At 42.4% G+C, this 13305-nt stretch overlaps 1 protein-coding gene and 1 long non-coding RNA gene across 14 annotated transcripts in view; one reads left to right on the top strand and one right to left on the bottom strand.

Moving 5' to 3' along the window:
* Positions 1 to 684: 684 nt before the first annotated feature.
* On the bottom strand, positions 685 to 12263 carry LOC111923806 (gap junction beta-6 protein). Of its 12 annotated transcripts, none has more exons than XR_015284760.1 (3): positions 12017 to 12263; positions 11446 to 11604; positions 685 to 2509 (listed from the first exon to the last, which is right to left on the bottom strand). XR_015284760.1 is itself a non-coding variant. In XM_023919741.2 (2 exons), exon 2 carries the CDS (start codon positions 2485 to 2487, stop codon positions 1696 to 1698), a length of 792 nt encoding a protein of 263 aa, XP_023775509.1. In that variant the 5' UTR covers positions 2488 to 2509; positions 11525 to 11607; the 3' UTR covers positions 685 to 1695. The 12 variants fall into 12 exon arrangements, 4 of the variants coding, with proteins under 4 accessions (XP_023775509.1, XP_023775514.1, XP_023775520.1 ...); XR_015284756.1 differs by having other exon boundaries at positions 11525 to 11604; positions 12017 to 12258; XR_015284758.1 differs by having other exon boundaries at positions 11525 to 11601; positions 12021 to 12258.
* The window catches only part of LOC111923799 (uncharacterized), a 32043-nt gene continuing 30966 nt past the window's right edge, over positions 12229 to 13305 (top strand). Inside the window, exon 1 of one of the 2 annotated variants that reach the window (XR_002861303.2) lies at positions 12229 to 12332. This is a non-coding gene — a long non-coding RNA (uncharacterized LOC111923799). Of the gene's footprint in view, positions 12456 to 13305 lie in introns of both variants that reach the window. The other variant, XR_002861304.2, reaches the window with a different exon arrangement.

The raw sequence follows: 13305 nt of genomic DNA, 5'->3' as shown, positions 1-13305 counted from the left end.
TAGATAAATGACAGGGCTCAGCTCAGGCCCTCATGCAGGGACAGAGCTGACTCTAGGTATTTTGCCTCTCCCATGGCTTGTCCCTGCTCCCTGTTAGGGTTTTACTAGTCACACATAAAACCACCAACCCACCCAAGCTCTCTTACAACATGAACACACAGAGCTGTGCCAGCACCTGTAAGAAGTGTGATACAACAGCATGAGCAAAACAGCACTCTGCAGTATCTGCTTCTAAGGATACCTGCTCTTTGTTCTGCACCTAGGAAGAGTAGCTCCATTATACAAAATACAGTGAGGTTAATCCATATGTGAAATGGATTACAACAAACAAACAAACCAACTCCCAAAACTTAGCTCTACCGAGGTCAGTGTATCCATGGTGGTAAGAAGTGGCCCAAAACAGGAAGCACACAAGACATTGCACCCACCTCTGACTTTCAGGTTCCCCTGCTTTCACAAGCACACCCCTCCCACAGCCACATACTGCCATGCACTCAAGAGTTACCTGTGTATCTCCATTAGAGTATGGACAACAGAGCTAGGGCATCAGTGCCCTGGATGGGAATGAGAGCTGTCTAGGAGTTATGTGCACTTTGGATGCAGACTCTCTACTTGAAAATGTTTTTCTAAGTTCCTACTTAAAATCTTGCCTAGCATTCACATATAGACTCTCACTTCACTAAGAACAGTTAAAGTGTTTGCCTTTTATTCAGAAGACTTGCTCCATTTCCAGTAATACTTTTCCATGTCCTTGAAACCAGACAGACTCTAGTCTCGTAACAGCACCATCAGTCTACTACAAAAAAAGCAAACAAATCAAAACCAAAAAAGTTCCATGATGTGATACAGTATAAAGAAACAAATACAGCTAATACATTGGAGAAATAAACATCTACATAAACTCAAGTAAGTTGCTATAAAACTGGCAGTATGCAATGAAGAGATTGGTAAGATTACCAGGTCTGCTAGATGTTTAAAAAAGCCTACACAGGCTGTAACTATATTCTTGTGCTGGTTTTAGGCATGAGTTTGCACTCAGAATCTAGCTACCTCAATTATCCACACTGGTGGGCTTTCATACAATTCCCCTACAGCCAGCAGCACGTATGCAAGCGCCTCCAGCTACCTGCCCACTCAAGCAGCACTTGCAAAGCTGTGAAGATGTATGTAGCCTATTACTGTCTCTTCTCTATGAATATGATATTACAGGGTTTGTCTGCATATGCCTGGTTAAGAAATAAAACAGAGTCAGTTGTGTACTATAACACCTTAAGTAACATATGGAATCTTAGATTTTAGAAAAATATTTTAATCATCAGTTCACAAGTAAAAACTATCGCTATTACAAAACATCTTGTAATACTACAATACCTAGCTTGGAAAGAGTTTTGTTCTTATTGCTGTTGCATTTAGTTTTCAGGGGCTGTGTCAGCATGAAGGTAGCAGTGGGCTTTCCCACTTGTCATAGTCAGCTTGTAAGGGTACTCATAGGAAAGTGCATCTTCCTATTTAATCCTCACACAAGTTTCACATGCTTAGGCTGGCTGCCCTGACTTTCCCAGACATGTACATACTCGACATCTGACACTATGCATCAAAATCTCACCCAACTTTGTTTCTTACAACAAATTTCATTTGCAGCCTTTAAATAAAACATTCACTCCAAAAAGAGTGAACATCAGCATTGACACCACCTTAGCTACTTGAAAACCCTATAACTGTGTTCTGGCAGCTATCAGATATTAACTCATTCATTTCATTTTGTTTGGTTTCTTCCTTATTCTCATGGTTGGGTTGCTGTTTTGAATTTCCAGCTTTTTTAGACCTTCTGAGGAAAAACTTTGTCAGTAAGTAACACAATTCAGCCACATTTAAAAGAATGCAAATGCTGGACACGGCAATCATGAAAATGGTGAACACCGTCTTTTCAGTAGGTCGGGAAACAAAGCAGTCTACAGTGTTGGGGCAGGGCCAGGCATTACACTTCATTAAGCGAGGCATTCGGAACCCATCGTACATGAAATAAAACGCGTACATGAAGACGGCTTCGAAGATCAGTCTGAAAAAGATGCTGCTGGTGTACGTCCACCACAAGGAGCCCTCAATACGAAACCTCTGTTTCCTGATTTCCTCTATGTCCTTGAATTCACATTTCTGGTCTCCTTTTCTGAACTGCCTTTTCTTCTCATGCCTCCTGTAAGCCACATGCATGGCCACCAGCAGCGCAGGTGTGGAGACAAAGATCAGCTGCAGGGCCCAGAGTCTGATGTGAGAGATGGGGAAAAAGTGATCATAGCAAACATTTCTGCAGCCAGGCTGAAGCGTGTTGCAGACAAAGTCATCTTGCTCATCTCCCCAGACTCTCTCTGCAGCCACAACCAGGATCATGATACGGAAGATGAAGAGGACTGTGAGCCATATCTTCCCGATACTGGTGGAGTGCTTATTTACACCTCCCAAAATGGTATGCAGAGCTCCCCAATCCATTGTCTTGTTTCAATCCTCTGACCTAAGACAAGACAAGTAAACAAAACTAAGATTAATCAAGACAGGAAACAAATACCAGCAAGCATATCGTTTAAAACAAAGGCAGTATCATAATTGTAGCATATTCACTGGATGTGGTAACATTTTGTTGACGCAGTGGGCTTACCTACAACTAGTCATAAATGATAACCTAATCACATATCAGCAGGTAATATTTCATACTGGATTACACACATGGCACCACATTCATTTGACTCCTAGGTGTATTTGCCAATGACACATTAAGTAAGGAAGACAGGTGGGAAAGTGATAAACACACACAGCCTTAAATGAAAAGATACAACTTCTAGTAGCTTGATAACAGTAACAAAATAATAGATGTCAATCAAAAGTAAGGTAGATATGTTAAAAAATAATGTGTTAAACTGACTTCCTATATAAATCAAGGCAAATTAGTTTATCCTTTTCTTTATAGTGTAATTAATGATTATTTGTACATAACAGTAAAGACAGACCTTGAGTTTAAAAAGTGTGACTGCATTCTTAGTCAAAGCAAACTCTACACTAGCTTGAAGCAAAGAAGGTAAAATTTTGGTCATTATCCATCTCGAGTTGGACATTTTAAATCAATGCTTAAGATTCATACCAAAATTGTTTTTCTTTACACTAACTACAGAAAGGGCCTAGGGTAACTGGATAAAGACTCCATTGTGAATACCTGTCAGGTTGGGCTTTTTCCACCCCTCACAGCACAGACTTCATTAGTCCTAGATTAGGGGAGACATTTCAGAGGCTGGCCGAATGCTATGGTCAACATTTGAAGAGTTCAGACAAGCCAGAAGTAGCTCAGAGACCTTTTCAACAGAATCATATAGTTTTCCAGCAGGTGAGTTTCAAAGTACTATGACTGTAACAAATTAAGGATTTCACTTTTTGGTCTCCTCCGGAACACCACAACTGTCTGGGTTTTCACAGCTTCCATGAACAGCTTTTCCACAGAGAGCATTCAGACGCATTTCAGCCCATCTCCCCACACCCTTCCACTTCAGATAGATTTACAAGTTAGTTTGCAAGCTAACTCTGTATGCAAGAAATTGGCATTTCTTGTGCCTATCAGCTAGGACCCTCTAAGAGTGCTCACAGATCTCCTGGCTCTGAAACTGCTCATGAAGGATTTTATTTCACAACTTTGTTAACTTGTTTGTATCTCAGAGCCCATATTTCTTTGGCATTTACAGCACAAGGCACCAATAAGCAAAATCGTTTTTTCAAAGTTGCTTTAAAGACCAGCTACTGGCAAAAAGGTTGTCATATCAATCACAAGATTTTCCTGACTGTGAGCTGGATCACACTGTGTGAGGAAGAAAATGACGACACTATTCTGTAGTTGTCTTCCACGTCACACTCCCATTCTGAGTAATGTCAAAAAGCTTCCTGGTTCACAGTGAGTTACATATAGTCAGTAGGCCACATTGACTGAGTATCAGTCAAAGTACACAACAGCCCAGAGAAAATGAGGACACTTAATTGTTACACAACACAATGGGGTCTTTTCCTTGAGTTACTGGGATTTAAATGTAATCTCCCTTCACTAGTTCCTTAAATTACATTTCCCTCAGATCCTGCTGGTTGACTGTGTGGGGTTATACTCCAGGAGGTGAAAATCGAGGGGGAGATCCAAGATCTCCTTCAGACTGGAAAGAACTTTTCCTGAGCCTCCTTCAGGATGCACAATCTGTACGGGCCATTTCCTCTGTATGTGACTGAAACCAGTCCTGAAACAGACTTACCTTGCTATCCTGCTAGGTTACTTTTTCTAAGAATAAAGAGTCTTTTTTCATTAGCATACAGTTACAGAGTCTCTGTAGGATAACAACCCTATGAGGACACAGGAAAGACCTTTAATACTAAACATATCAACTGGACTTTTAACTGTTTCCACCCCTTTTTCTGTTGTCTGATTGATGAAAATTCTTTCAGAATTTGCCCTGGCAATTATTGCTGTTTTAAACAGAGAGACAGTTACAACTTCTTAGCATTCTGTTACTATTATACACATATGGCAATTACACTACTTATAAAATGACAATACAACCAAGTATTACAACTAGAAATACTTATGAACATTTGAAAATGAATCCTGTAGAAGACTGGCACCATGCAAACTGTGATATTACACACACTATCCTGTAACTCTACCAGAGTCCTTACTTTCTTCCCAGTCATTCCATCTTCTCCCTGTCTGTCAACCATCTTCTTAGAGCAAAAAGACTGAAGTGAAACCTGTGTATCTGCTCCTCATAAACCCTGTTTCTTAGCTTCACATCTCATTGCACACCAGTAATGCTACCATTTTGTTATAGCTTAACATGGATTTGTTTCCTCCTCCCTGTGCAGAAGGAGATTCAAAATACAAGTTCACCAGTGTGTAGTTAGCTCAAGAAGCTCCCCTAGTCCTGTTTTCTCTTAAGGTTCTCCTACAGTTCATCTCCTGTGACTTCATGAAGGCACATTATAAAACAGGCAACTTGTCCGTAAATTCTTCCCAGGAGTAGTATGTTTTGGTTGGTTTGCTTTTCTAAAACCTGATCTATTTCATCCATCAGCTTATCAGCACAGACCCACAAATCATCTGAAAAGGACAGCTTCAGTAAAAAATAGCAAACAATGAAACCACCACTAAAAGAACCCCAGGTTGCAAATTGCAAAGCATGGGTAAGTATGAGCCGTCAGTAGGAAAGAGGGGTTGGAAAAGCTTTAATGCTGAATATAATAAACACTCCTCTTCATCTGACTTGCTCCATCTACTCTGGGAGTATATTTGCTAGTTAAGTCAAAAAACTGTGCTTCAGTTCTAGCAAAGACATAGCTGTATCTGGATCAAGAAAGAAGAAAAAGCCACCACACTTTGAAGAGGCAGTCTTTTGCCCAGAGTCTCTTGGTGACATCTCCTCTCCTTTCCAAAAAAGTCGTTCACATCTGCCCAAACATTCCTCCCTTCACCCTTCCCACATACCTTACCAAATCTTCCAGCTATCTTTTCAGCTCCTCCTGCCACTGCTCTTACCACTGCCTACTGAGCAAGTCACCAACCTTTGCTCCTTCTTGCTCACGGCCTCTCAGGCTTGTTTTGACATTCATAGAGAGTTATATAACTTCTGGTCTACTCCAAAGTGCTACAGGCACTGATAAGACACCACTGAAAGCTCACTATCTTCTCCCTGAAAGATGGCACTTCTAAGATTGTAGTGCCGTACCCAGGCAGCCTGAATGCCATCCAAATACTTTGGCCACAGTGTTTCCTACTAGCTGGCTTTATACAGTTCTCCTCAATGAGATTTAGAGGATCCAATGAAGGCAATTCAGACACTGCCAAAATGTCCACCACTCTCCAACACACACACAGACACAGTGACCCAAGAAGAATTTAAGGTAGCCAAGTATGGCCCTTCACAGTATTAAAGCCACCAGTTCAGATCACTCCAACTAAACACTCAGTCAGGGCTACCTGTACTGATATGATGGCTCATTTACTCTTTACTCACTCAAAAGCTAGAGCCTTGATCACACATTATCTTTCTTTCAAATACTTGCTTCCCTTTTCACTAGCAAGTAAAATATTAACTGTCTTGCTGACCAAAGGAGAAGAAAGCAGGAAAATCACACCCCCTTAATGGATTGGTGAGTCCTATTTATATAGAGCCAGTCCAGATACTATTTCTACATGAGCAAATCTTATACTATGTGAGCAAATCTTATACTATGTGAGCAAATCCTGCCAAATGCTTACAGAAATAATAGTATGTAGACAGCCAATGACTTCTCTAGTTTGCTGGTACATTTTTGCTGGAACATTACAAGAACACATTAAAGACATGAAAGCTTAGGTGAATTTTGGGGAAAAAATGTAAAGTAGCAATGAGGATAGGGATTGGTTATAAAGGAAGGAACTTGGGAGAACAGAAGACAGTTGAAGTTAGCAAGGTTGAGTAACTAGGCATTTAGAATAATTTCTTACAGGGGAGTGGATTAAATGTTAAATTCTCCTTCACAAAACTTGCAACTGGGCAAGAAAATAAGCTTTTCCAAGCCTCCACATAGATATCTGTTCTACTACCACCAGCACCTTCTGTTTCATTTCAACATTTACAGGACTACAGAGGGATATGGTTGTTACAGTTCACAGTTAAAAACAATCATAAAAGATCACCATGCTTGACTAAAAAGTTAAGTTACAAGAGAAAATTGATCATACAGTTCCGTTTGATCACACAACATAGCCACATAAGCAGGTGTTTCAGTTGGGGTTTGTTTTTCCTTCTTGTTGGTTTGTGGGCTTTTTTCCACTAGTAAGCTAGACAGCAGCAAGAGAAGAACTACAGCTTAACTCCTTCTGTAGTTCTCCAGCTTATGAGCAGTATTTTGAGCTCTGTGCTGCCATGGCTAGACTGCCTTCTACTTTAAAGCTAGCTCCTGTAAGCCTACATTAAACCGCAATCACAGCACAGTGCATACGCCCAATGAAAATCCCTGCAATTCACAACACCAAGGACAATCATCACTGAGCTCCCCTGTTTATGAGTACAGCTGGCTTGTTAACAGACACCTTTTTCCTTTGTTAAAGATTGTTATACTGGAAAATCATTACTCACTGGCTAAATCCACAGCTGGAATACAGTGAAGGTGTAAAAACAACAGAAGATACATCTCTATCACATACATATATGCTACTTGTGCTATAGTTTCAAATATTGTATGATACTATATTATCAAACAAAAAAAAAGTAGCCATAACCAAGTATTACAATACCTGTTTATGCTGCAGGAACATCTAAGAGTCCCATTCAAGAAGAGGTCCACAGACCCCTAATTTATGCATAAATTCAGACCAACATTAAACCATTCTCACCTTCAATTTGGATACCAATTTATTTACTGTACTGGATTTACACAGAAATTTAGAGTGTGTTTGCAATGACTCCACTTCTATAAGAATTTTGGTGTACAGTGTACCAGGAGTTTGGTGTGACATTCCATCACTTTCAGCAGTGCCTCCGGATACTGATAAAAGATCAGCTGACTGCCAAGACAAAAGTCACTTTATCCCATGTGGGAAATGTGTTAACCAAGACAATCTTTAAGCAAAAAAGCACTGGTCTCAAGTGTCCCTCCCTGCCCTCCAAGTTGGGGACAAAGGTAGCTCACGTACCCAGGAGTACCAGTTTTACGCAGAACTTTTGCCATAGAAAAGCTTCAGAACATCTAAACTAACAGATGCAAAATTATTACCAAAATTATTTTATAACACAACTTAGCACAGTAAGTACTGCTGCATGTTGAGGTCCAACATGCATTCAAATGTGCTGCTGAGACAACTTCCCCTTCAGGTGTTGATCTCAATAGCTGCACTGGAGCAGTGGCTCGCAGCGGGGGGAGCCAATAACCAGCATCGAGCTGTCCTAGAGCTGCATAATGCCGTGTCATTACTCAGATCTGAGGAACACACTAGTCTGGGTTTCAGCAGTTTTGCATTAACATGCCTCCACCCTGCCAACCTGGCATCTAGTTTACAGCAAGCACTTAATTGCCAGTGTGTAAATTTTGTTTTTCCTATTGCTAAGTTAGTTTTGGTTCTGTACTACAAGAGCAGCAGCACTGCCAAGGCTGAAGCAAGGAAGCTTCTAATAAATACAGATTAACATCTTCCAAAAGACAGCATCCTTTTATTTCACCAAGAAAGGCTGGTACACAGGCTACAGCAAGCACTTGCTAATTTGCTCAGACTTCCTACCTAATTTGTCAGTCTGCCCCATGCCTCAGTTTCCCAGACATTACACTAGAGATAACAAAAATCTCACCATCTCACAGGGCTATTCTCCTGAAATGCTCCACTGCAATTACAAGCTTCAGAGGCTCAATGGACCAAGACAGGTAAGTAGCAGCTCAAAGCTAGAAGCACAGAGCTTTAGTTCAATCATCCAGGATATTTCTGACATCTGAAAAAGAACACAGCTCCCTACATTGCTATAGCTTTAATACAGAGTTCAAAATGCAAGAAGACAAAGCTTTGAACTTAGGCCTTGGCAACTAAAATCCTTTAATGGGTAGCTTCCAGCTATTTTAAATTTACAGCAGCATATTAAAAGCTTAAAGGAGTATACAGCTGGATGACTCTGGAATACCATCAACTCCTTTCCTAAAAAGCTGAAAAAGATCAAAGGAGCAGCCTAACAACCACAAAAGTCTGTGTCTCTCTAGTAGCTCTCAAACTTTGTTCTGAACACCTATCTCCAGATCAGAGTGGAAACTAGAGAGGAGAAGAGTCATGACAGAGGGATTACAGTATATCTGATTTGACACAAGAGCAGGCAAAGACTAATCGGGAACAGGAAACCTCTGACAGTTGCAGGTCTGAACACTGCAAGCATTGTTCTTTCCTTCTACTCAAGTTTAGGAAAACAGGAGGCATTCTTTGCTCTAATTAAAAAAAAAAATTAAAATTAAAAAATAAAAAGCATGAAATCCAGAGAAACCCAACAGATTAGGACCCAATTTGTATGTAGTTAAATGTTACTTAAAAATTATGCTACTTAAACATGAAGACTATTTAAGGGTTCAGTTTTTGCCCACAACACCCTTATGACTGTCCCATATTCGTGCCCTCATGCAAGTTTTAAGTCATTTTCAAAGGATGCTTGGAAACATCCATACCTATTTCACCAACCTGCAAGTGTAACTGGAGATTACTATTCTTCAGAATGTTCTCTGCACAAAATTCATTCCACTCGTACAGAACAGGAAATCAGAGGTCACACTTGATGATATAACGAGATGGCACAAGTCCTATTAGAGTTTAGCCTGTCTCAGCCATTTTCCCCTGTAAACCTTTCCTTCAAAGTGTGATTTACGCTTCTTTGGAAGAAAGTCAAATTCCCAAGGACCATGTCTCCACTGATACAAGTGTCCTATTTTCCATATCTTAAAGTTTTAGAGATATTGTGCCCCACATCTGACCATCAGAGTAACTTTTTAATGTTACTTTTTATTTTCTTTTTTTAAAGCCTGTTACCTAATTCCTATTTCCATCCTCCTACACCTAGGCAAATGTCTACAATCCTCTCTGCAAGTCTCTCCTTTCCTCTAAAATTAATAAGGCTGTTTTCTTTCACACACAGAACTCATACCCTTTTGGAAACACTAATTAAACTTATAAACACTATCGTCTTACACTGCACTGCAGCTTTTCCTTGAACATGTATTTTGTTATTTCATTTATCAAGAATAAAGTCAAAAGCAACTTTTTTTCTTTTTAAAACTGTTACAGGAAGAAATGCAGGTGCGAGATAAGGAATATAATTAGTTTCCACATTCTTTTATCAACTAATAGGAGATGGGCTTCTCTTTTTCCACATTCCTGTTGTTTTGACAGCACATTATATCACCTCATATATTATCACTTCAAGCTTTTCTTTACACAAACTGGTGTTTAGCCAGGCAAGAGTCACAGTTCTCCTTTCAGATACCTCATCAGTCATCATTAAGTAACAATTAAAATCAGCAAGGAACAGAACAAGGGGAAACATCAAAAGAAAAAAACAGCTTCAACCCACGCTCCTATTTCATGCAGTGTCTGGGACCACTGATTTAACTGGAACTGTTCACAGGAATCAACTTGCAAAAGCATCCTCTTTACTCACAAGTACCCACTGAGGTTTTGCAGCAACTGTTATGAGCTTGCATGTATAACTCTAAGTGCTGTTATCTTTCCAGCTACTAAGAAAGTCTGCTGTAAATTTTTCAATGCACAACTACTTTTTTTGCACAAAATAAATGAGGCTGCCCAAACAATCTACCTGGGCTGTGCATCAAGGGATGCAAAACAGCAAAACTGTCAGAGGCCCCAGAGGCCCAGCTTCAGCAAATTGAGAGAATTAGCCCTGTCAAGACAGAATCAATCTCTCTAGAGAAGCATGCTAATTCATGGGGTTTTACTGTTCCATTTTTAAGCTCTGAGATATGTAATCCTACCAATTATGAGACTGACAATTCTGGGGACCATCTGAAGTCTCCTTCATGTACATATGATACATGCAGAATAGATGTAATCTCATGGCTCTGGAAATGTGCTGAAAAGCCCACCTGGAAATTTACATTACAATGCCTAGTTGACACATGGAGGTACCGCCTTCTTCCAGGCTGAGGCTTGTCCCACCATTGCCTTGTTCTCTAATGCAGATCTAACCCAATCACAAAAACATCCTGTTGCCTACTGTCTCTTCTCTAGGGCTCTTCCAAGGATGTATCTGGCAAGTAGTTTCCAGGCTGAGACATGGAGGCCAAGAAACATTAAAAATTACATAACCCCTCAACAAAATCATGGAAGAAAATATATTTTATTACGCTTTTGACTCAGTGTACACACGTATCCTGTGGTGATCTCAGACCAAATCCAGACCCAAACCCTCACAGTATTTTATACAGGACACAGCCATTAATCAGTAAAGTTATAAAACCTGGATATGTAAGAGCATGCTTATGACAAAAGGTGACTTCCTTCTTGCAACCCTCTGCCTGTTGTCTTGAGACTTTCCAGACTACATGGTGAAAACGAATAGGGTGCAAGAAAAAAAAAATCATTTCCTCTGCTGAGAAAGGGGGAGAGATTCTTCAACATGAGAGACGGCAAAAGAAACACCCAATCTAGGAAAACCTGATGACGGAAAAGCCGGTCATGCCCAGAACATGCCCGGCTACTAGCTAGTGCCAGGAACTAAGCAAGCACTCCTGCCCTTACTCCAGCATGTCCTTTGTGATTTATTTAAGGCCATAAGTACTCATTCTTTGTGCGATCTTATCCAGCCCCGATACTCAGAAATACATTTATTTCTGACTCACACCTCATTTCCTATTCTCCCTGTAATTCTAAGGAATGTTTCCAGCGTGTGATCAGACACTTACAGGACCTGTCAGTTTTACTGATGCAAGCTGTTTACCTTCCCGCAGCTCTCTTCACATCTGTAGGCGTGTCGCAAATTACCTGTAATTGCAGGAGCCTTGATTTTGCTTAGTGTCGTAGCTAGCCGTACGTACTTCACATAACGCGCTTACAGAGAGCTGCTGGGAGACGAATAAAGATTTCGCTGTAAGTTAAACACGTAACCAACAGAGACACCAGCATTCCCAAACAAAACTGTTCGCAGGGTTGAGAGCACTCCCCGTGACGCTGAAGCCAGGGACGGGAAGCGGAGAGCGCCCATGACGAGCAGGGTAAATCCTGCCGGGGCAGGATAAATCCTGCCGGGGCAGGGTGGGCAGCGCACACGGCGGCTCCGCACCCAGCCCCGCTCCCTCCCCGGCGGGCAGCGCCACCAGAGCTCCGGGCTGCGCTACCGCGGCCCCGGCCCCGCGCTGGAGCGCAACAAGTGCGGCCTCAGCTGCCCGCTGGGACCTGCCCGGGGGCACCTGCCCTGCCCCGCCGCACCCCTTCCTGTCTTCCCTCCGTCCCTCCTTTCCCTGCCGCGCCCCTCACCTGCCTCAGCGGCGGCCGCTGCTGAGGGGCGCTCAGCCCGCCGGGAGCTCCCGGCGCCGCGGCCGGGCTGCGCCGATCAGCGTGGCTCCGCCGGTGACTGCGGAGCGGGCGGCCCCAGCCTCGCCGCCCCGGAGCTTTAAGGTCCCTCCCCGTTCACCTGCCGCCGCTTTTAACCCGCCCTTCCCCCGCCCCCGCCCGCGCCCCGCTCCTCCGGCCGCCCGCTGAGGCGGCGGTGGGAGCCCGGGGCGGGGCCGGCCGCCCGTCCCCGCCGAGGGGCCTGTGGCCAGCGGGGCCTGTGGCCAGCGGGGCTGCCGAGGTGAGGAGGAAAGAGCCAAAAGAAGGGCTAGGAAGGGCTTGTGTCTGCCCCGGGGCCCCTTCCCGCCGCGAAGGGGCTCCTTTGGGGTTGTAGGGGGAGACCCTGAGGGGAAGGGAGATCAAGGTAAGAGCAGATACTGGTTTTTTTTCAGGGGAAATGCCTATCTGTTTAAGATAACAGGGTCGTTTTCCCACATTGAGGAATCCAGGTATTCAGAAGGGCCTCGGGACAGAAAAAAGCCAGGTCTTTTCTCCTGGAAATCATTAAAAGAGCTACTGGCCAAACACAGAGGGAAGAGCCAGTAGTCTCTGGCTTTTTGAGGTTTGTTTTCCAAGTGCTATTGAAATGCTACAGCAGTGCCCTGAGGACTCACAGGCTTTCACGGAGCTATGCGTCTTTGCCAGAGCAGAGACCTATTTTGGAAAGTTTTCTGTTTCCAAGGAATACAGTTGCTGAGGGAACAATTCACTTTAGGTTCAAAAATCCCTGCCCAAAACTATGTACCCTCTTTTGCACACAGGCACATCAAACTCAATAAATGGTTTGTAACCTCTTAACTGAATTTCTGAAGAAAGTGTACACCACAAATGGTCAAACAGGACATTTGCTCAGACTTTGGGTGAAAAACTCAAGTGTTTGTGCATCTTTGGTGGACTCAAATGATAAATGATTTCCAACAAAATTCTACTGCCTTGTCTTTCCTCCTTCTAGAATACGAATAATCCCCAGGAAAATATTAAGCAAAAATCGGTTACTTGATTTTTATTTCATATTTATGTAGAAGAGGTAGGACTGTTTAGCACAAACATTCTAATACTTGAAAGATAAATCGTCATCAGCTGTGGTTTAAATGTTAGCCTTTCTCTCTCTACTGTTCATCTTTCCTCACACCTTTTCTTACCCTTGCAGTTAGATCTATGGAACCTGTACATTAGGACCGTAGGAAAATGTATGTTGGAAGAGATCTGAGGAG

This window comes from Cyanistes caeruleus, chromosome 3 (assembly GCF_971803275.1).
Source record: "Cyanistes caeruleus chromosome 3, bCyaCae1.hap1.1, whole genome shotgun sequence".
NCBI lineage: Eukaryota > Metazoa > Chordata > Aves > Passeriformes > Paridae > Cyanistes > Cyanistes caeruleus.
The sequence above is the reverse complement of the archived record's forward strand: the minus strand, read 5'-3'. Positions and strand labels throughout refer to the sequence as shown.